This window comes from Lepus europaeus, chromosome 14 (genome assembly GCF_033115175.1).
Source record: "Lepus europaeus isolate LE1 chromosome 14, mLepTim1.pri, whole genome shotgun sequence".
NCBI classification, from domain to species: domain Eukaryota; kingdom Metazoa; phylum Chordata; class Mammalia; order Lagomorpha; family Leporidae; genus Lepus; species Lepus europaeus.
The window spans coordinates 49919342-49942984 of NC_084840.1; the positions used below are offsets into that span (position 1 = coordinate 49919342).

At 49.0% G+C, this 23643-nt stretch overlaps 1 protein-coding gene and 1 pseudogene across 1 annotated transcript; one reads left to right on the forward strand and one right to left on the reverse strand.

Annotated features, from left to right (window-relative positions):
* Window positions 1-914: 914 nt before the first annotated feature.
* FAM89A (family with sequence similarity 89 member A) lies at window positions 915-23449 on the reverse strand. Its single transcript, XM_062211371.1, has 2 exons — window positions 23159-23449; window positions 915-2122 (listed from the first exon to the last, which is right to left on the reverse strand). Exons 1-2 carry the CDS (start codon window positions 23447-23449, stop codon window positions 1859-1861), a joined length of 555 nt encoding a protein of 184 aa, XP_062067355.1. The 3' UTR covers window positions 915-1858.
* Window positions 10099-10221, forward strand: LOC133774077 (U2 spliceosomal RNA; annotated as a pseudogene).
* Window positions 23450-23643: the final 194 nt, after the last annotated feature.

Sequence of the window (23643 nt, forward strand, 5' to 3'; positions counted from 1 at the left end):
AGTGGTATACAGGACAGTAATACTCACTGGTTCACGATGGCTAGGTGGGGGCCGGTTCTGTGGTGTAGTGGTTTAATCATCCACCTGTGGCGCTGGCATCCCATACGGCCCTGGTTCAAGTCCTGGCTGCTCCACTTCTGATCCAGCTCCCTGCTGATGGCCTGGGAAAGCAGATGGCCCAAGTGCTAGGGCCCCCACACCTGTGTAGGAGACCCAGAAGAAGCTTCTAGCTCCTGGCTTCAAATGGACTCAGCTCTGGCTGTTGCGGCTGTTTGGGGAGTGAACCGGTAGATGGAAGACCTCTCTCCCTGTCTGTAACTCGGCCTCTCAAGTAAATAAATAAATCTGTTTTAAAAAAAAATGGCAAAGTTTGATTCCTTTCTCCAACCTGAAAGAGGCACTAATGAGCAATTATGGCATTGTAGGAAAGAACAAGGGATCTTTGAGTATTCAGACAGCATGGCACTAAGATCTGGGCATTCATGGTCTACTCTTGGTAAAATGACGGGTTAAACTCAACAGATGAGTAAAGCTTCTTTCTTTTTTAAAGACTTATTTTTATTTATTTGAAAGAGTTACAGAGAGAGGTAGAGACAGAGAGGTCTTCCTATCCACTGGTTCACTCCCCAGGTGGCCACAACGGTCGGAGCTGAGCCAATCTGAAGCCAGGAGCCAGGAGCTTCTACCGAGTCTCCGACATGGGTGCAGGGGCCCAAAGAATTGGGCTGTCCTCTGCTGCTTTCCCAGGTGCATTAGCAGGAACCTGGATTGGAAGTGGAGCAGCCAAGACTCAAACCGCCGACCATATGGGATGATGGCACTGCAGGCCAGGGCTTTAACCTGCTATGCCACAGCACTGCCCCAGCTTATTTCAAGTCATTTGATGGCAAGAAATAAACTAGTTTTCTTCCAGTATTTGATTTTATTCAATACATTCAGGTTGTAGAAACTGATGATTCTGAATTCAGAAAAAAATAGCACATGACAACAGGCAGTTGAACATTTTATCTGTATTTTTAACCTACAAAATGTAAAGTTTTCATAAAATACTTTAATAAATATATTAAGGCTTAAGGTAATCACTGTTTTGAGGGGAGGGTGTTTGCTTCCTAACCTACTAGTTTACATTCAGAATCTTTAAAAACAAAAATGTTTCCCATTTTACAGTGAATGATACAAAACATTAGCTTGTTCCAGTTTTGTTTTGTCATTTTACTCAACATATCTTCCTATTAGCTTCTTTCCTCCTGTATCTGATTAACAAAGAATGATATAAAGTTTTGGAAGGCTGAGAGTAAGCAGTTGGTTGGTGTGACCAGAAGTGCTTATTTTTTCAGTAAAAAGTGTTCACCAAGTCACCTGACCAGTTAGTAACGCAGCTTATAAATAAATAAAGCCAACATAAGAGGCTTAAAGGCTCAAGAACCAGCAAAAGCTGCAGAGGCAGGGAACGGTGCAGTGCTGGTGTTCACACATCACAAACCCCAAAACAAAGAGGGTACAAATAATCAGCCACCTGTAAGGAAGTAACTAACCCCAAGTCACCCCACACGAAATACCCTCCAAGGCCTCCTACAGGGATCCTCTCCTCACATCCTTGTGAGTGCTCAGCAGGTGCATCTCAGGAGAAGGCTGTCAAGGATATTCCTGAACACCTCTAGGTCACCCAAGCAGAACTGCAGCCGACCAGGTGGAATGCCACCCCATATCAATGGAGAGTCTCCTGCTACAAACTGATCTGGCAACGTTCGTCCCTCAGGCCTGAGCACTGTCCACCACGGAGGAGCACAGGAGCTTTCTCACAAGAGAAGCAAATGCTGACGGCGTGTCCAGTAGGAAGCGTAGACCCCGTGGCCCTCTACAGGGACTCCAGGACCCAGCTGCTGCTGGAGAGGGAAGAGACAGGCAGCGACACATCCCGAGGAGGGCCTCGGTCCCTCCCATCCTGGACTGCGCTCTGCTCCTGGAAATATTCCTCGTCCTCGTCGAAGAAGCCATTCTCCAGAGCGTAGGAGCAGTCCGGGCTGGCTGCTGCCTGGCACGCTCCCTTGTATTCCTGAATCGACTCGTACAGGCTGTAGAGTTGACAAAGCAAAGACATGTCCAGCTGGCGGAGGCCAACCTTGAGGGAAAGGGTGGGGAGGGAAAAGCAAGAAGTCAGCAGTGGAGATGGCTTTTAGCTGAACACGCAGCCAGCTGTCTGCTGGTGCCAGCACATTCCTTCCTCACAGTGAAGGACTCCTGGCATCACACGGGTGCTGCAGCTCTCCAGTTTCGAGGGCACGTTGATGGGGCTCTGTCCACACCTCAGACATTACTCAGTGCGTCCAGGACAGATCACACCTATGGGGCAGCGAGCCCAGCCTGTGAAATTTACCCCGAGCAGGTGCGCCTCAGTCTGGTGACCCCAACTGGTTTCACTTTGGATGCCAAGATACAGGTGTCACTTCCTCTGGCTACAGGAAGACCTACGCTGGCCTTCCCAGCAACTACGTTGGACCTGAGCCATGCAGTCATTCCAACTCCCAGGGCAATGAACTATGCTCCACCAGGAGCAGCAGCTCACCAGCCAATGTGGCATACTGTCCTCTGCAGCACCCACCTAGACCAGCTCAGCCCCCAGACTCTCAAGAGGGGCGTCAGAGGTCCCTCTCTTCCAGGCAGAGTCAACCTCCTCCCAAGCCATCTACGGGATCCTTCCCCAGAGCAACTGATTGAATACAAAGAGGCCTAGGAAGATGTGGAGCCTGCACAGTTGCTACTGGAAACTACTGTCACAGAAACAAATGGTGACAGAAAAACACTTACAGAAATCCTGTGTATTTGTTTGCCTTCAAGATCCTCCCTTGTCCACCTCCCATCCCATGGAAAAGAGCACAATCAGGACAGGAAATGCCTCGATTACATCAACTCCCAAAGAGAGAAGGGTCAGTAGTCATGCAGGGGACACAGGCATCACTGGACCATTTCGTCACTGTGCCAGCATCACGCTACACACTTAGACCAATGTCATGGGACCACCATTGTCTAGGCAGTCCACAGTTCACACAGCCTGTGACTGTACACTTGGAAATGCAGGACAGACTAACACATCTTCACCGTTCAGGTGCCTGAGACCCACTCAGGGATCACATTGAACATGCAGATGCGTATTGCACAGCTGTGTTTCCAACAAGCTCCCAGGGGATGCCACTGGCCCTACATCTGCTGTGAGCTGCAAGGGGGAAAAAAATCTCAAGATGCTGCAAGGCCTGCCTTCGGCTTCTTGACCCCCAAATGAGTTATTTATCACCTTGATGATGTGGTTGATTGAAAAATAGAATAATTCCTCTTCAGGGCTACTGAGAAGATTACATTAAATAGCAACCCATTATAGTAAGTAGTACTCAAGACATATGGGTACCTGTAGACATAAACACACACAGGAAGTGTTGCAGGATTTACAACAGTTATAATCACCAAAACGACTTTTACCCAGCAATAAGCATTCATTTTGGGACAAGATGAAGTGTTACATTCTAGGTTGCTCCCCATGCCCTTCCAATACCATAGATCTCCACATGAACACTGGCACTCTACTATAGCCTAAACAGACAACGAAGGACCCACTTGTGCTGGGTTTATTGGGCCTATTGTGCCAAGACACTAAGAGAAGACTTCCAGGTGGAGAGGTGGGCTCTGTTGTTGCTGAAGTGACTCCTCATGTTTCTAACATCCCTAAAGAAGCCTTCCACGGAGAGACCCTGGCCACAGGTCAGAGGCCTGGCCTCTAGGCCCAACTTTGCCATTCCCAACGGCATGCTGAGGTCCTTGTCCTCAACTGGCCTACAAAGATGGTTTAGATGGGCTCATTTACAGCTAGCTCATATACTTGGGGAGCTTCTGTAACAAAGTATTGCTTCTTTATCCTGATTGCAAGTGCCTGCCTGGAGAAACAGTTTGCTGGGCTGTGCTCAGAGGGCAGTCATGACTCAATGGCACCCTGCTCTCAGGGGCCAGAGTTGTGGCACAGCAGGTGAAACTGCTGCCTATGATACCAGCATTCCATATCGTTGTGCTGGTTCGAGTCCTGACTGCTCCACTTCCAATCCCACTTCCTGTTAATGCACCTGGGAAGGCAGTGTTAGACTGGTCCAAGGACTTGGGCCCCTGCCACCTTACATGAGAGACCCGGTGGAGTTCCTAGCTCCTGGCTTCATACTGGCCCAATCATGGTGTTGTGGCTATCTGGGGAGTAAACCAACAAATTAGAGATCTCTCTCTCTCTCCCTCTCTCTCTTTCCCTCTCACCCTTACTCTCTCTCCGTCTCCCCCCCCTCTCCCTTTCCCTCTCCCCCTTCCGCCCTCCCTCTCCCTCTCCCTCTCTTCCCTTTGCTCCCTTCCCCACTCTGTCACTCTGCCTTTCAAATAAATAAAAATAAATATCTAAAACAAAAAGCAGTGGCCAAACCAAGAGGTGTCCAGGCCACCACATCCTAAGTTAGACACAGTTGCTTTTTCTCCTGGTTAGAGTTTGAGAGAGAGAGACAGAGACAGACACAGAGACATGGTATGTGTGCACACATACCCATGAGGGAGAGTACCTGGCATTTGTGTTTAAAAAACTACTCAGATGATTCTGATGTTCAGGTCTAGTAAAAAAAAAAAAATACAGTGTTACTGACATACATATCTTTCTGTCTTTCCTGAGCTACTTACCTTTATTCTCAGGTAGGCACAGAATTTCACGCCAGCCAAACAGAAGACTACAGAACACACTCACTGCCTCTGCTGGGTTCTAAGCCTAGCCCCCGCAGGCACATGGTCTCGTGGGTCAAGCCCCTGCTTGGGATGCCCACGTCCTGTACTGGAGCACGTGGTTCAAGTCTTAGCTCTTCCACTTCTGATCCACCTTCCTGCTAATGCACACCCTGGGAGGCAGCAGGTGATGGCTCAAGTGCTTGGGTCCCTGCCACTGGTATGGGAGACCTGGATGGAGTCCCTGGCTTTAGCCTGGTTAAACCTTGGCTGTTATGTGCATCTGAGGAGTTAACCAGCAAATGAAAGATCTCCCTTTCAAGTAGATGAAAACAGATAAACATTCAAAGAAATTGCAACAAACAAGCCCTGGCCCTGGCCCTGACCCTGGCCCTGGCCCTGGCCCTGACCCTGACCCTCACCAGTCATGAGACTGCGGACAAGCTGCTCAGCTCCTAAAAAGAGCAACGGCTGCTGCCCTCCTTGTGGCGGTTATCACTTTTTTTTTTTTTTTGACAGGCAGAGTGGACAGTGAGACAGAGAAAGGTCTTCCTTTGCCGTTGGTTCACCCTCCAATGGCCGCCACGGCCGGCGCGCTGCGGCCGATGCACCGCGCTGATCCGAAGGCAGGAGCCAGGTGCTTCTCCTGGTCTCCCATGGGGTGCAGGGCCCAAGCACTTGGGCCATCCTCCACTGCCTTCCCGGGCCATAGCAGAGAGCTGGCCTGGAAGAGGAGCAACCGGGACAGAATCCGGCGCCCCGACCGGGACTAGAACCCAGTGTGCCAGCGCCACAAGGTGGAGGATTAGCCTATTGAGCCGCGGCGCCGGCCGGTTATCACTTTCATGATTTCTTTGCCACTCTGCTAGCATGCAATCTCTCACCTTGGGAAGCAGTGGCACATAGAGCAAAGCTCCAGGAACAGCAGCGCCCCATGTGCTACCATGTTCCTTCTCCTCCTCTGCCCATTCAACACAAAGTTGGAAAAGTAGCCTGGGGAAGGGCCACCTGGTCAACTCTGGTTAGAAGACAGCAGCACAGGATGAAAAGTAATCAGCTAAACTGCTTTGCAAGGAGATAAGCGGAAGCTGGAGACGCTCAAGAAGGAAAGGACCTTGGATGTCCTACCTCATACCCTAGAAAGCAGGGCCTTCCAGGCAAGCTCATTCCTTTGCAAACAGATGTTGTTATTTTATACAAAAATCAAAATCTCCCAGCCTGAAGGTAGCCCTTGATACCAGGTGTAACTGCTTAGCATGCAAATCTAACAGCAGTCTTCCCAGCCTACCCTATAAACATCTCTAGATCATTCCATCACTCCTACACCCTAAACAACAACAACAAAAAACCCTCTTCTCCAAACTAAATATACAGGCCCTTCCACTACTTTCATTACTAATGTTCTGGTCCACGGGTCACCAGAGTCCTTTCCTCTACAGTTTTCTCCCATTTTCCAAGATTCCTCTACAACATCCTCAGATCTCGTCATCTTCTAGAACTTGAAAGTGCTAAGAGTACTGACTGCCCTAAAAATACAGAATAAAGAAGTCTAAACAATGAGTCCATTTGAAATGAATCCTTTGGTTTCCTTAGGTTAACATCCCATGGAATGTTTGCCCCAGGAGAGTCTCTAGACAGAGCAACCATTGCTGTGGTTCCTTCTCCAAGCCACAGGCCCAGCTCCCGTCCCCGACCCTGCCTTCCAAATGTGTCCTAGCCTGCAGGGAAGGAAGTGCTAGATGCCGACTTGACAAACTCCAATGTGCTTATCTTCTCTAGGATTTAATTAAAGAAATATTAACTTTAATAAAGCCACACCCTCCTAATTTCACAGCAGTATTTGTTCAAAAAAATCACCGAAGACACTCACGAAGAACAAGATAAAGTTCTCCTGAGTCACTCTGACACCAACAGGGCTGGGTGATCCCAAGACTCAATGAATCACGGAAGTGGCAGTGAGTGACATGCTATCAGAACAAGCCTGATTTTCAGCTGTCTGGTATGGTTTGAGGTCAGCCCAGGTAAAAGCCTGGGCTCAATGGCTCTGAAACCTTACTAGGTTTCAAGGGCTCTGACTTCCTGTGATTCCATGTCCGGCTCCTGCAGACTTTTCTCCTGAAAATGCCAGTTCCCATCCAGGCCTACTTAGTACACACAGCAGGCAAGGAGCCAGAAGCAAAGAGGGTGGCACCCTGGCCACGTTGGTAGTGCAGCACCCAGATGACTCGCTTGGCTTCCTTGTGACCGGGTGGGACACTGGCCTGGAAACACACACACAGAGAACAGTCCTGCACACACCTGTTACACAACCAAACACATGACAAGCACACAGACGAATTGAACAAGGAGTTAAACCACATGCAGACACACCCACAGGCACGCATATGCCCGCACACAACCCAGCTTCTCCATGCCGCCTTCCTCGGCAGTACCAGAAACCCTCAAAGTTAACCAGGAGGACATGTGGTTAAGTGGCTCTGTGACAAACGTGACTTGCGGGCCAGGACATCTCTTCCTCAGCTGTGTCTGTTCAGTACGTTCACTGACTGCTCTAGAGCAAAGGTGAAAACCCTCAGGCAGCATTCCAGTCAGGCTGAGGCCCCTTGGCCCAGACCCCTCCAAGCCCAAGCCAATCCCACTGCCCCTGCTGCAGCCTCCTTGACCGCCTGGCCCAGCAGTTTCCCTCCTCTTGAAAGACAGTGAGGGGCTCAGCCACAGTGCTCTCCTTCTCCCTCATCCTCTCTGCCTGCCTTACAGCGTTTATCATACCCCACTTTACATGGCAGGTAGGCATTTGGGTCTCCTTTCTTCTGACACAGGACAAGTTTCTTTAATGCAGTGACACTGTTACCCTTCCGGGTCCCTTGCAGAGCAGATAGCCATTTGGTGACCTGGTGAAAATGCCTGGTCACAGCGATCACACACACCCTCCCCAGGAACACGTGGCTGCAGAGTGGCCTAGTGAGGGGAGATACTCAGCTCAGCAGAGGCCCAGCACACCCGAAGGGGCCCCTGCGGCAACTGTCAGACCACTGGGTGCTCTCCCATGGTTCCCATCATGTCAGGACTTGGGACAGACATCTGTCCTAGCGATAGCCATGGTTAGGAAACCCACAGCCCACACGGGAGTGCCTAGGTTCGATGCCTGGCCCTGGCTCCTGATTCCAGCTTCCTGCTAACGCAGATCCTTGAAGGCAGCAGGTAATGGCTTAAGTAGTTGGGTTCCTGCCACCCATGGATTGAGTTCCTGGCTCTCAGCTTCAAGCCCTCAGCCACTGCAAGCATTTGGGGAGTGCTCAGCAGATAAGAGCATTCTGTCTGTCTGTCTCTCTCTCTCTCTGTGTCTCTGCATCGCAAATAAATTAAAAAGAAAAAGAAGAGAAGAGCTAAAGACATCCAACTAAGCAGTGTCAACCCTGCAGGCCTGTGGATCTGGGATATGGGAGAGAGGGACCAGCCCAGAGGAATAAACTGCAGCACAGGATTAAATCACCCATGAACCATAATTTCTGGGAGCCGGCACTGTGGCGGCACTGTGGCATAGCAGGTAAAGCCACCACCTGCCGTGCTGGCATCCCATATGGCGCCAGTTTGAATCCCGGCTGCTCCACTTCCAATCCAGCTCTCTGCTGTGGCCTGAGAAAGCAGTAGAAGATGGCCCGGGTCTTTGGGCCCCTGCACCCACGTGGGAGACCTGGTAGAAGCTCCTGGCTCCTGGCTCCCGATTCGCGCAGCTCCAGCCATTGCTGGAGTGAACCAGTGGATGGCAGACCTCTCTCTCTGCCTCTCCTTCTCTCTCTGTGTAACTCCAACTTTCAAATAAATAAATAAATCTTAAAAAAAAAAAAATCTGGTCTTCCAGGAAAAGCCCAACCTGGCGAGCCCAGTAACAACTTCCACTGGCCCCACTCCAAGCAGGTGGCACCTGCCATCCCAAGGATGTAGCCTGGAAGGAAGGCTGGTCTCCTCAAAGACAGCTCTCATTTAAAACATTTTTTGAAAATTTAGAAGGCTCATTTATGAAAAACAAATTTTCAGCCCCTGCAATTCCTACTCCCTTATTCTAGACTTTAAACAGCAGAACGATCAGCTGGCTCCCATTGCTGCCGCCTGTTACTGGGAGTCCTTCCTCCCTCTGTTCAGGCTTCCTGCTTCCTTCCTGAGCATCCCCTTCTCTCCAGAGGCAGAGCTCCTGGCGGCCACAGCACTCCTAACAATGGCCCAAGCCCTGAGCACCCTGGAAACAGTTTCCTTCCACTTGTGATGTTAAACCTTAACAATAGGCTCCACACACAGGAACTTCAGACAGGATGGGGGTTCCCGGCTGAGTTTCACATCACTGAAGTCTGACTCCCTAGAGGCTTCCGTGGGGGTTCCAGCTTCGCAGTCCTCCTAACTTCTAAAAAATGTGCAGCCACAACATTTAAGACATTTAAGCCGCAACTATTAGAAGACAATTCAAATTTTTGTTGAATACAAAACATCATGAAAACTTTCTAAAAAAATTTTTTTTTTAGAAATAGCAAAAAGATTCTGTTTTATGTAAGGAACTAAAGTTGCAATAATTCACTAGGGTGCTTAAGCAAAAATGACTTCTCCGGTCCAGCATTGGGGCACAGCAGGTTTAAGATGCTACCATCCCATATCACAGTGCAGGTTTTAGTCCCAGCAGCTCCACTTCCAATCTAGCTCTTTGCTAATATACCTGGGAAGACAACAGAATAACACAGGTACTTGGGCCCCTGCCACACATATGGGAGACTGTGATGAAGTTCCTGGCTCCTGGCTTCAGCCTGGTCCAGCCCTGGCTGTTGCAGCCATTTGGAAATAAACCAGAGGATAGAAAATTCTTATCCTCTCTCACTCTCTTTCTGTCTCCTTCCACCCCCCACAACACCCCACCACCACCACAGTCGGTCTCAGTAAGTCACAAATGAAGTCAACTTTGAAATGATGTCCTCCCCCCGCCTCCCCCACCCTCTCCACCAGCCCAGTACAGTTCCTCAACCTAAACAGACAAGGTTTAAAAAACTATGGCTAAGGTGTAGAGAGGCAATCAAAACTAGCTAGTCATTTAGCAGAATGAGACAGCTCCAGATGCATGTAGAAAAGCTTCTAAGTCCACAGTTAAGCCCAAAAGTTCACATCACAGAAGAATGTTTGGAACATCTCACTGCCTGCATGTAGGCACACACACATGCAAGCTGTTTGCCGGAAGAGGAGATGTCTGTTAGCAGAACCTCCTGGGAAGTGAGACTGGGTGAAGGAGGTGATGCACACTACCTGTTCAATTTGTAGCCTTCTGTATTGCTTAAACATCTCCCTAAAAATGTGCTTCTCTTAATTTTAAAAACATGTATAATTGCTTCTTGGCCTTTTGGCCAAGATCAACTGTAGTATCTTTTCGTATCAATTTAAAATGTGTATAATAAAATAGATAATGGATGCACACTGCAAATAGGACTGCATACTTTTAAACCCTTTCTAAGAGAACTAAAAACCTAAGAGAACTAATCAACAATATCTGTACAAAGCCTTAAAATATCATACAAGTTTTTAATGAGCTAACTAGTTTATTCCTAGTCATTCACTGTAGAGAGAGAGAAAAATGTCACTGTGCACAAATACTTGCTCTTCGTCCTGGTTCTGTGAGATAGGTACTAAGTCTATGAAGATGAGGGAAAAAGAGGCAGGCATTTGGCACGGTGGTTAGGATGCCACTTGGGACGCCTGTGTCTCATTTTGCAGTGCCTGGTTTGAGTCCCAGCTCCTCTGCTGCTGATTCAGCGTCCTGCTACTGCTCACCCTGGGAAGCAGCAGACAGCAGCTCAGATGCTTGGGTTCCTGCCACCCAAGGGGCAGATTCAGATGGAGTTCCAGGCTCCTCACTATTGCAGGTATTTGGGGAGTGAACCAGCACATAGCAGATCAATGTCTCTTGCTCTCTCTTTCAAATAAAATGAAAATAAGTAAATGCAATTAAAAAAAAAAAAAAGCAGATGGGGAAACAAGCACAGACAAGGCCCTTGACTGAAACCAACAGCGGGCAGCAGGGCCGGGGGCAGCTCTGCAGGACTCTGGCCTGGGTAGCTATCAGCCTGCACAGCCAGCACAGGGAAGACAGGGACACCTTCATGTCAGCACTGGGTTAGCAGGAGGCTGGGATCCCAGGCGATTGCTACCTTTGGCCTTTCTGAATTTTCTGTTTCCCTCTGTACATACGTAACAACTGACAATGAGAATGTTTGCAGTTATCTTTTCTAAGATGTAATGAATGAGGAAGCACAATATACAGACGGCGTACTAATCTATTTCCGCAGAGACTTGATAAATGCCCCAGTCTAAACAAGGCGTCCAGTTTGCATCTGCACGACTGGACTGTAAACTGAAGAAAGCAGAGAGCGAATCGAATGTAACCTGATTTCAGATAAAGGATGTGTTGACAGAAGGCCACTGACCTGCATACTGTTTAGAAAGGGAAAATCAAAGAGAAAGCCTTCACCAGTGCTGATGTGGCAAGGAAAGAGCTATCAGCTCCGCGAGCTGGATAGAAATACCCTAAGGACGCTCCCCGGCGTGCTTCAATCCTGCACTAAGTGCACTTCCCACAACAGCAATGGTCCCCCCAGAGGGGAAGAGGCTCAGTGGCACTGGCACTGTTTGGCCAGCCTCACCCCCTGTGGATACTCCCCACTGGCCAAGCTGAGGACTAGCACTGTGGTGTTTCAGGGACAGAGGGTGCACGATGGCACCCTCAAAGGAAGCCAAACCTAAAGCCCACCCCTCCCCAAGGCCTCCCCACAAATTTCTCTACCAGGTAAAGATGGTCTGAGGTGGGTTTTCTGTTGACTGAACAACTGAGGCCATGCACACCCACACAGGGCCCACTCTGTACCTTAGCACATTCTTGTTTCTCTCTAACTCAAACTAGTTTTTAAAGGGTTAGTGTTTTAAAGTTTCTCAGATTTAATTTCTAGAAGGGTAACAGTGATAGGTTAACCCGAATAAACAAAAGCTCTGTGGGATCCTTAATAATTTTTAAGAGTATAAAAGGGTCCCAAGACCCAAACATTTGAAGTCTGTTGCTTTGCAGCAGGGAGTTGTGGCTCACTGCTTTGTATGAGTACAAACCACTTGAAGTTTCAATATAATTACAGTGCTTTGTTTTTATAATCAAAGAAAAGTGTATGAAGATATTTCTTAAAGGATAAAGGTGATTGCCTTTCTTCTAAGCCTAGGACAGAACAAGAGGAAATGGACTCAAGTCCTGGCTGCTCCGTTTCCAATCCATTTCCCTACTAATGTGCTTGGGAAGGCAGAAGATGGTCCAAGTGCTTGGGTCCCTGCCACCCACATGGGAGACCCAGACAGAGTTCCTGGCTCCTGGCTTCAGCCTGGCCCAGCCCTCACGGTTGCAGATATTTGGGGAGTGAACCAGCAGATGGAAGATCCTTCTCTCTCTTTCCCTCTGCCTTTCAAATAAATAAATCTTTAAAAAAAAAAAAAAAAGCCCACTGTCTGGAGCACACATTGTGATACAGCAGGCTAAGCCATTTGGGATGTTGCCACTTCATATGCTACATGACATGGGATAAAGTCCTGTCTCTGCTTCTGATCCAGCTGCCTACTAATTCACCCTGGGAGGCAGCAGAAGTGCTTGTGCCCCTGCCATCCACCTGGATGGAGTTCAAGGCTCCTGGCTTTGGTATGGCCTAGCCCCAGCTGTTGCAGGCATAAGGAATGCCTTTCAAATAAATGAAATTAATAAACTTAAAAACAAAAAAGACCCATTGTTCTAAAGATGCCCACTGGAGGCACACATTTAGTCCATCAGAAGCTGGCCTTAAGAAAGAGCTCTGCTTCCCATCCCAGCTTCCTGTTACGTGCTTCTGGCAGGCAGCAGACAGTGGCTCAAATCCTTGGTTGGTACCACCCAGTAGGAGAACGGAATAGAGTTCCAGGCTCCTGGATTCGGCCTGGCCCAGCCTTGGCTGCTGAGGGCATTTGGGAAGCGAATGACCAGTTGGAAGATCTTTCTCTTAGCATTTCACATAAAATGAAAAAAAAAATTTTTTTAAAAAGCTACACTTGCGGGGCTGGCACTGTGGCGCAGTGGGTGAATGCCCTGGCTTGAAGCACTGGCATCCCATATGGGCACCAGTTCTAGTGCCGGCTGCTCCTCTTCCAATCCAGCTCTCTGCTGTGGCCTGGGAAAGCAATGGAAGATGGCCCAAGTCCTTGGGCCTCTGCACCCGTGTGGGAGACCTGGAGGAAGCTCCTGGCTCCTGGCTTTAGACTGGCGCAGCTCCAGCCGTGGCGACCATCTGGAGAGTCAACAAGGGGATGGAAGACCTCTCTCTCTCTCTCTCTCTGCCTCTCCTCTCTGTGTAACTCTTTCAAATAAATAAATAAATCTTAAAAAAAAAAAAAAAAGATGGCAGCATTTAAAAAAAAAAAAAAGCTACACTTGCCAGGGGATTCCAATTTAGTCCCATCAAGGTGGCATGTACCAGTGCCATCTCACTAGTCAAAGTGATCAGTTTCAGTTCATAATTGATCATAATGATAGCATTAAGAGTCAAAGGGATCACATAAACAAGACTAGTGTCTGCTAATACGAACTGATAGAATTAAAAAGGAGAGAACGATCCAACATGGGAAGTGGGGTACACAGCAGACTCATAGAATGGCAGATGTCCTAAACAGCACTCTGGCCTAGAATTAGCCCTTAAGGCATTCAGATCGTGCTAAAAAGCCCAAGAGAGTATTTCAGGCATGGAAAGCCAAGACACTCTGGCAAAAAACAAAAAACAAACAAAAAAAACCAACCTAAATGAAAGATCTCTGTGAGATCCCAGCGGAAAGACCGGGCCATCAAAGGAGCTTCTTCTGAGTCTCCCATGCAGGTGCAGGGGCCCAAGCACTTGGGCCATCTTCTACTGCTTTCCCAGGCCATAGCAGAGAGCTGGATTGGAAGTGGAGCAGCTGGGACTCAAACTGGTGCCCATATGGGATGCCAGCACTGCAGGCTGGGGTTTTAACATGCTATGCCACAGCGCTGGCCTGGAACTACTTTTAATCTAGGAATAATCCTATGTATCTAGTGGTTTAAGAAAGCTTTAATAAGTGGCTTTAGCTGTGTGAAGATATAATAATACTAAAAATGTTTTATATCCTTTCTATGACCTACGTTGTACAAAATTTAAAATGGTATTGCAATTTTGCCTTGCTATTTAAATAAAATGCCATTTCATAGTCTTTTTAAAAATGAAACTACAGGGTCAAAAGACAGGCATACTTTGAATTTCCTGAATATTAATAAATTAGCTGCAAAGACACTGTACCATTTTGCATCCCCAAAAACATTGCAAGAGAGGGTTTATCTGTACAAACACTCATAATCACTGGCACACTTTAAGCCTTTGCTAACCTTTTCGAGACAATGGGAAAACTTACTGTTTTCATTTGCATGTCTCTGTGGTTATAAGGGATGTTAAACACCTTGCCATTTTTCTGTTAAGGGCACTTAACTTGGATACTTTACCTCCACTTCTGAGTACAACTGAGGGTCCCAGAAAGCTTTTGCCTAGGCATGTTACATGGGCTGAGATCATGGGTAATCTGAGAATCCAAAATACTCTGAAATTCAAAAGATGCTGAGTTCCACCACAATGCTCAAAAAGTTGCAGATTTTCAGATAAGTGATGCTCAAATCCATAAGACCCAGAAACCTATAGCACTCCTAGTCACAAGCATTTCAGATAAGGGTTATTCAGCAGACACCTGTCAACACTTACTTTATTAGATGTTAAAACTGGGAAAATTAATTCATCAGATCAATCCAGTCAACTCTGCACCCTCTCTAGTCCCCATGTGTACCTCGGCCATCTTCCCTCTCAGCCCAGCCTCTCTTGGCAGGGGATGGGCACTGCATTCACCCCAAAGGTCACCACTCCACTAGGGAGCTCTGGACAGGCAGTCTGTCTCACTAGATTCCAGCACTTCCCTTGCAAATCCTTAAACTCACAAGGCAAACATGTGCAAAACCAGGCTGGCCCATGGCTCTCCAGTGCCAATCAAGAGAGTGACCACAATGTGCTCACAAAGACAGAGAAGCCACACGTGTTGTGACAAATTTCTGTAGACCCTTGGGGCAGGCGAAGGGATTTCTGTCTCCAGAGTTCCTGGGAAAGAGTGGCCGTGTATGGGAAGTGTCTGTAGGGAAGGAGCCACAAAAGAATCCAGTGACCTTTGCAGGCCCTGCCTCATGCTCACGTGGAAACACGGGGAAGGTGTGGGCACAGAAAGAGCCAGGCAGCAGGCTGGGGCTGTCTTGAACATGGTGCCAGCAAAAAGATTTCATATCTGACCTGGCCTCAAGGCTGTTTCCCTGCTCCTGGAGTCTGTGGTCTGTCTGTCCAGTCTCCTCCAGACGATGCTGAAAATTTTGTTCAAAGGGCTGAAGTCTCCATAGAGTTTACATGGGCATTCCAAGAGCAAAATTGCAAAGCTTCCAATTGCTCTTGGTGGAAATGAACTGTTGGGGCCTTGTGGTCCTCTTCTCAAGCCCTCCCTACATCTCCTTGCCCACCTAACTTCAGAGAGCTACAGCAACAGCAAGGCAAGGCAAGCCCTCCCCCACCACCCCAAAGTGTGCTGATGTCCTTGAGATGCAGAAGTGCCAGGGCTATTGCTCCTTGAGTCCTTCTGTTCATGAACTAATATCCAACGTGACAACAGCTGGGCCATTTTTTTCATTTGCATTTAACAGGTGATTGTGCCTTTCTCCAAGAGGGAGGGGAAAAAAAAAAAGAGTTAGATACTTATGAGTTAGGCAAAGTATCAGCTTATAATACTCTACAGGTGCAAATAGATGAGTTTAAAGTAGTGTGAATAGTATCTTTTGATCCTTTCTATCTTCAAATCTTGGGACTACAATCACAAGCTCACTTGGAGATAGTCTCAAGTGAATGGATACAAGGATCCTGTGGTCTGTCCTTACCATCCCCCACCCCATCCCAGACACAGGCATGTCTTCGGATGCACACCGTTTTATATTTATGTGTGTGTGTGTATGTGTGTATCTTTTGCATTTTTTGGAATGGACACTGGGACAAGCATGGGGTAATCACAGCCTAAAAACCTTGAGAAATATTGCAGACAACCTAATTTTCGATTAACTGAGTCCAAGAACAGCAAATTCACACCATTCTTCCTTTCTGCTCCCGGTGCACAACCAGGTATAGATGTGCAAGTGTCTTCAGGGTCACCAAGCACATTATAGTTGATAGGTCCTGCACCTGTGCCTAAGTTAGCTTAACACACGGCAAACTACTGCTGTAGGCACCAGGATGACCCACAGAGGCAGGAGGGGAGAATCACACTGCTAAAGCCAAAAGGGTTGTTTATGGCATTTCTCATTTCCCAACTGAGGATCTGTAACCCAAAAGAGTCAAGTGACATCCTGAATTATATTGCCGATTATAATTATAATTATATTACCGATTTCTCACTCATGATGCTTGATTCGTGTATGTACTTCCCAGGTCTTAAAGCGCTAGCTAAAACACAGATTCTGCCTTCTCCCAAATTCTGATTCCACAGAAAGAGGATGTGGCCCAGGACTTGCATTTTACCAAGCAGCCTAGGGGATTCTGGGGCTGGTGATCCGTTCACTGGAGAACACCACATTACACCATGCTAGGGAAAGACCAGCAAAGAAAACGTAAGGACAGTGTTAAAGGCCATGGGACACTCGCTGGCTCCTTTGATTAACATCAATCAAGAACACTGCATTGGGAGCCAGTGCTGTGATCACAGATGTCACTTTAGATCTAGACCTTCCATAACCTCGTTCAAAGACTAAACCTTCTCTGGAGGACATTGTTTTCAAGCACAAAATAAAAGACCACGCCATTTGGGGTACTGGCCATTCAGGCTAACACTTGTCTCCTGAAATCCACTCATGGACAAGTTCATTAGATACATGTTTGTTGCTGAAACTAAAATGTGTAAAAGCTAATTATTGGCCGGCGCCGCGGCTCAGTAGGCTAATCCTCCGCCTTGCGGCGCCGGCACACTGGGTTCTAGTCCCAGTCGGGGCGCCGGATTCTGTCCCGGTTGCCCCTCTTCCAGGCCAGCTCTCTGCTGTGGCCAGGGAGTGCAGTGGAGGATGGCCCAAGTCCTTGGGCCCTGCACCCCATGGGAGACCAGGATAAGTACCTGGCTCCTGCCATTGGATCGGCACGGTGCGCCGGCCACAGCGCACCGACCGCGGCGGCCATTGGAGGGTGAACCAAGGGCAAAGGAAGACCTTTCTCTCTGTCTCTCTCTCTCAGTGTCCACTCTGCCTGTCAAAAAAAAAAAAAAAAGCTAATTATTACAAGTTTCAAAGTCAACCTCCTCCCCCTTAGATTCAATTCTTCATCAGACCGCTGCAGATAAGCAAAGTTCTGTGTAGACGATTCCTGCACAAGCAGGAGACCAAAATAACCAGCTGATGGTTTTCAACAGAAAAAAAAAAAAAGGCAAAGATGGCTGGTGCTGTGGCACAGCAGGCAAAGCCGTTGTCTACAGTGTCAGCATCCCATATAGGTGCCGGTTCGAGTCCCAGCTGCTCTACTTCCAACCTAGCTCTCTGCTATGGCCTGGGAAGGCAGTGGAAGATGGCCCAAGTCCTTGGGCCTTGCACCTGCATGGGAGGCCCAGAGGCAACTCCGGGCTCCTGGCTTCAGGCCGGCCCAGCTCCGGCTGTTGTCACCATTTGGGGAGAGAACCAGCAGATGGAAGACATCTCTCTCTCTCTTTGCCTCTGCCTCTCTGTAATTCTGCCTTTCAAAGAAATCAATAAATATTTTTAAAAAAAAAGGCAGAGATTCCAAGGCAAAGCTACTAGAACTTGCTGCTGTGAGAAGCAGGACCCAAGAATCCCCAGGGCTGCTGCTTCCTGCAGATCTCCAGCGCCCAGGACTGAGGGTCTTTGTCTCTGGACTCAGGTGTGCCTCAGGGATATGTGTAAGCTGAATGAGCTCCCCTCACAGAGCTGCTGGGTGAGATGGTCTACATAGAAGTCTACACAAGGAAGGGTGTACACCAGGGGGCCCACTGCATCCTGCAGCTACAAGCAGGGTTTGAAAGGCCAACTGAGATCTCATTGCAAAGCTAGCCATCGACTCAGAGATACAAACCTTTCCAATTGTGGAACCCCGAGAACAAAGTGCTTTTCTATAAAAGGGGTCTGTAACAGACACCTAGTATCTTGCCAGTCCAGCAACCCCTGGCTCCATTTTGAGGAACTGTCCTTTCTCTGAGGAACACCCAGTCCCGAACCCCATCCACATGATGACACCATCTTAATAAACTACAACCCTGTCCTTGGCTCTGTTGGCAGGCTCAGGCTGGCCAGGCTGGCAGACTGGCATTCACCACAGAATTTACAAACTGGAACTAAGAAGTGTGGCCAAGACTGAGTGTGCACACTGTTGGCAGCAGGTTCCAAAAGAGAGGAAAAGAGCAAAACAGTGGGGGCAGGGAGACTTCACTGCCCTGGGTTCCCCATCAGCCCTCATTCAAGTTTGTCTCTGAACCCAAAGTTATCAAAAAGTTCATGGAAAAAGCATATTATAAAAACACTATGGGGGCTGGTAAAGCCTGCAGTGCCGGCATCCCATATGGGCAAGTCCCAGCTGCTCCACTTTCGATCCAGCTCTCTGTTGTGGCCTAGGGAAGCAGTAGAGGATGGCCCAAGTCCTTGGGTTCCTGCACCCATGTGGGAGACCCAGAAGAGGCTCCTGGATACGGGCTTCGAATCAGCTCCATTGCAGCCATCTGGGTAGTGAACTAGATGGAAGACCCCCCCCCCCCACCTTTGCCTCTCTGTAGCTCTGCCTTTCAAATAGAGTAAAAAAACAAAAACAAAAAACAAAAACCAAACAAACAAAAACACTATGCATGGATTCCAGACGTTTTGGGACCAGAACAGACTTATCATTCCATTATTCCACTAACTTTGTGAAACACCCTTGTATATATCCAGCCCTGGCAAAAGCTAGTTCAGACTGAGTTTCATTACTAATATAGAATATTTGCTCATGAAAAAAAATAAGAAATAAGCTAAGACAAATAAGGGGAAAAAAGCAAAAAAGGTGTTTTCACTAAAAATAATAATAAGCTGAAACAAATCACATTGCATCAAGGATGCCTTTATATACCAGGTGTTTATAAGCTCTTCAACTCCTAGATATTTCCTGATGATCCTTGTATCTGCCACTGTACTTTCTTATTAACATACACCCAGTAAACATGTTGAATGGGATTGAAAAATATCCTCTGATGTAAAAATATTAATTTTTTTAAAAAGGTAAGGACATTTTTGGTGTGTAGAGCAATAACCATCTGTGTGACCCTCCAAGCTTTCCAAAAGGGAAGACGTTGGGGACTCCGAGTTGTACAGAATTTCGCAGACCAGGGGTTACTAGAGTAGGAAGTGTTGAAACTTGGGAGTGGAAGCCACACTCTCAGAGCAGAACATGATGGTATCAACCACGGGACACGGTTGTCCACGTAGGCTCTCCCCTCTCAGCCAGGACACCAGCTCCCCCTAGGCTCTACCCCAGCATCCTGGCTGTTTCTCCTCCCTTGGAGATTGTGTTTCCTCTCAGCTGCAACCACTCTCCAGCCCCTAGCGCCACAGTCTACAATGCTTAACTTACTCTTCCCCCTGAACCAGCCGTTCTTCCTTATTCCCCCAGGGCTGCAACTTTCCCAAAGATTGATGATCAGCTTCAAAACATTACTTACGAGGGTACTGCAAAAAGTCTGCATAAAATGGAATTAAAAGTTTACTTTGGTGCAGAAAAATTTTGAAATGGGGCAAGCATTTGGCCTAGCTGTTACAAGGCAAGTGCAAATGCCCACATCCACATCAGAGTCCTGGTCCAAGTTCTGGCTCCACTCCCAGTCCTAACTTCCTATTCATGTGCACCCTGGAAGGCAGTAGTGATGGCTCAAGTGGCTGGGTCCCTGAGGCCCGTGTGGGAGACCAGGATTGAGTTCCCAGCTTCATCCGGCCACTGCAGGCATATGGGGAGTGAACTAGTAAACGGAAGCCCTGTCTCTTGAATAAATAAAGATTTTTTTTTTTTTTTTTGACAGGCAGAATGGATAGTGAGAGAGAGAGACAGAGAGAAAGGTCTTCCTTTTTGCCGTTGGTTCACCCTCCAATGGCCGCTACGGTCGGCGCATCTCACTGATCCGAAGCCAGGAGCCAGGTGCTTCTCCTGGTCTCCCATGCGGGTGCACGCCCAAGCACTTGGGCCATCCTCCACTGCCTTCCCGGGCCATAGCAGAGAGCTGGCGTGGAAGAGGGGCAACCGGGATAGAATCCGGCGCCCCAACCGGGACTAGAACCCGGTGTGCCGGCCCCACAAGGCGGAGGATTAGCCTGTTAAGCCACGGCGCCAGCCAAATAAAGATTTTAAGATAAAGTATAAACAACTTAAAAAAATTTTTTTGAAATCCATGTTGTTAAGATAACATTTTCTATGAATTTTGTGAAGACCTCTCATATACATAGATTTCAAAATCTTTTGCACCAAAATATGCTCATCTTTAATTCCATTTTCCACGAAGTTTTTGAAGTATCCTCTTACACTGACTAGGAAAATGTCTGCAATGTTCTCCAAAAGCAAACCAGAACATGGAATATGACCTGTGTGTTGCGGGGAGATGTGTGCCCTGGCAGTAGGGGGCAATGGTCAAACAGCTTTGGAGCCAGACCGACCTAGTAAGATCTATGATCTTGTAAGAGTTAATGAGGCATCTCATTTTTTAAAAATATAAAATGGACTCTGAGTATCAGTCTCATAGGACCTTTAAAAGGATTAAATACAATAATGTATGGAGCTCATTTGCATTTTTCCTACATAAGGAATATCCCAAAATATTAACAGTGAAGCTCTTTAGGTGCTAAGACTGTAAATAATTTTTAATTGTTTTACTTTCCATAAAAAAGCTGAAGTCCCCTTTGATCCCTTTTCCATCACTTTTCCCCCACCCTAATGTTTAGTCATCAATTCTTGCAGCGTCTGCCTCAGAAAAGTGCTTTTTGGGGGCCAGTGCTGTGGAGTAGAAAGTTAAGCCTCCGCCTGTGGCACCCCAAATCCCAGCTGCTCCACTTCCGATCCAGCTCCCTGCTAATACACCTGGGAAAGCAGCGGAAGATGGCCCAAGTGCTTGAACCCCTGCACCCATGTGGGAGATGCACATGAAGCTCCTGGCTCCTGGCTTCAGCCTGGCCCAGCCCTAGCTGTGGTGGTTATTTGGGGAATGAACTAGCAGATGAAAGCTCTCTCTCTCTCTCTCTCCCTCTCTCTCTCTCTCCCCCTCTCCCTCTCCCTCTCTCATCCCCCTTTCCCTCTCCTTCTCTGTAACTCTGACTTTCAAATAAATAATAAGTTGGTCCTCTTTCTGGGCTTGCATGGGACTTTGGTTTTAAAAGGCATTTATACATTCTGCCATGACATCTAATTATGTTCCTTGTCACAAATCTGACCTCCAGCCTTCAAATTAAAGAGAGCAACACAACTATTCTGTAGATAATTCTGGAATGAACTCCCAGTTCTTATCTCACAAGGCCTCCCTGCGGAGAGCTTCAGTTTGGCCTGCCCATTGAGACTCCCAGGATCCCATGTGAGCAAATCGATTTAAAAAGCCAGAAGACCAGAGCACTTTTACAAACCTTGTGACATTTCTTTACAGGGACTTGTCAAGACCTGTACTCACATCTTACCTTTATCTCAGCTAAAGATCAGGCCTCCTAAAGATGGCTGTTTATTTTCCTTGAGCTTCAAATAGGCTCTGGCAGCACTCTGGTCCCAGGCATGATTATAAAGTGTGGCTGTACTTCAGTCACACCAGGAGGGACCTGGAAAAATACTTTAGGGAATGGATGATGACTCCCTGAGTTGTTTATAAAACCAGAGCCTCACAGGAGTGGCCTTGAGGTTTTCCTGCCTCTGGCTCATGTAGGGCATTTCAATAACTAGGGATGGGCCTTCCTCCCTCACCCCCATGTTTATGCTGTGTCTGAGTTCAGACAGTACACACACTGCATGCAGCGTTACTGAATTAAAATGCCATTCGCCAGCAACACCATTCTCCTGTCAACTAATGATTATTAAGAAACAAACATGGCTGGCTTGGAATTTAAGGGCTTCTGTAAGAAGCTTAGAAAATCTTTCCAAAGAGAAATGGAAATCACTTCAATGCCAGCTACAGCATGGGAAGACAACAGCTAATTGCTTATAAAGTCTTAAAGCTGCTTTCTGGACTCCATTTAAGTCTTAGTTTTCAGACCAGACATGCTCCTGAAAGGCATGCATAAATTGAATTTTTCTAAATAAGATTTTTAAATGCAGTAGCAACAAATTTTCGGGCAAATTTATTCTTAGGAGGGAAGCAACTTCCTGTATTAGATTTGCTAACATGTACCTGCCTAAGAGAGGAAGAGAATCTGGACTTGGTGGAAGTGGACAGCTGTTAGACAGGGTGGGTGGAGTGATCAGGATACCAGCAAGAAAGGAAAAAGTATTTCCGTCCCCCTCTGGCTCGGCCTGAGCCTGTGAGGGAAGGCTGGGGGGAGGCTCGCCGTCGCCCAAAACCCTGCCCCGACCCCGCTTTTGGTTCAGCCCTGCATCCTGGTCCCCAGATTCCTACTGCACTTTCCAAGGACTGCGAAAAACCGAGCCCCATTGTTTGGCGCCCTTACACAACCCCAAGAACCCACGTGGACTTCACCGAGACACGCAGGCCAACTAGCTCCCGTTTTTCTCAAGCGGGTTTGGAGAATCAGCTTTACCAGGTCGAGAAGGGTCAGGGGCACTCCGGCGCACGGCGTGTGCGGTCGCTCGCACAGCCATCTGTGGGCCGGGGCCGTCCCCGGGGAATCGGATTTGGACGCGGGCCGGGCTGCTCGAATCTGCTGTCTACACTCGTGGCGGACAAAACACAGTCCTCCTTCGGGCACGAAAACATAACCGCGCACAGCCCCCAGCCTCTCCGCGGGCAGGGACGCCTCTCCCTCACCGGGGAGCTGGGTTGCACGCGGGAGAGGGAGCACAAAGCCGCCGCCGCCGCTCCGCCCCGAGGCCGAGCGCGCACCCCGCACCGCGCCTCCCACCGCCCCGGTTTTCACGCCAGCTGGAACAGGACTCGGGGCGCTGGGTGTGCGGAAGCTGTCCTCGGAGAGTGAGGGTACAAGGAGGGCAAGTAAAAGGCGGGTTAACTTAAGAGACGGCGCGAGGGGCCAAGGGCCAAGGGGCCAGAAAGCGGTGGGCGGCCGGGCGCGGGGACTTCCGGAGCAGAGCGCGGCTGCGGGCGAACTTTGCCGGGACGGCGAGCCCGGCCCGCGGAGCCTCCTTACCATCTCCTTGCGGAGCAGCGCCAGCGCGGCGTCCAGGTTGGGGGGCTTGGTGGGCAGCGCAGGTGCCCGGCCCCCGCCGCCGCCGCCGCCCGCGCCCCCGCGGCTCAGCTCGTCCTGGATGCGCGACTTCTGGGCGTACAGCCGCTCCAGGTGGCGCCAGCCCCCCGACGCGCCGCCGCCCGACGCCGAGTGCAGCAGCCCGCTCAGACTCTTGGGCAGCGGGGGCAGCCCATCCACCCGCAGCCCCCTGCCCGAGCCCGCCGACCCCGGCGCCGCGCCAGCCCCGCTCATCGCGCCACGGCCAGGCCAGCCCGCGGCCGCCCGCACCCAGGACTCCCCCTGGCCGCCCCCTTCCCGGAGGCGCCCCGCCCACTTCCCCTCCCCGCGGCCCCGCCCCCTCCCTGCTCCTCCCACGCACCCTGCATCCCCGCGCGGCTGCCCGGCTCCGGCCGCGCCCCCAGCCCCTTGGGCCCCACCCTCGGCGC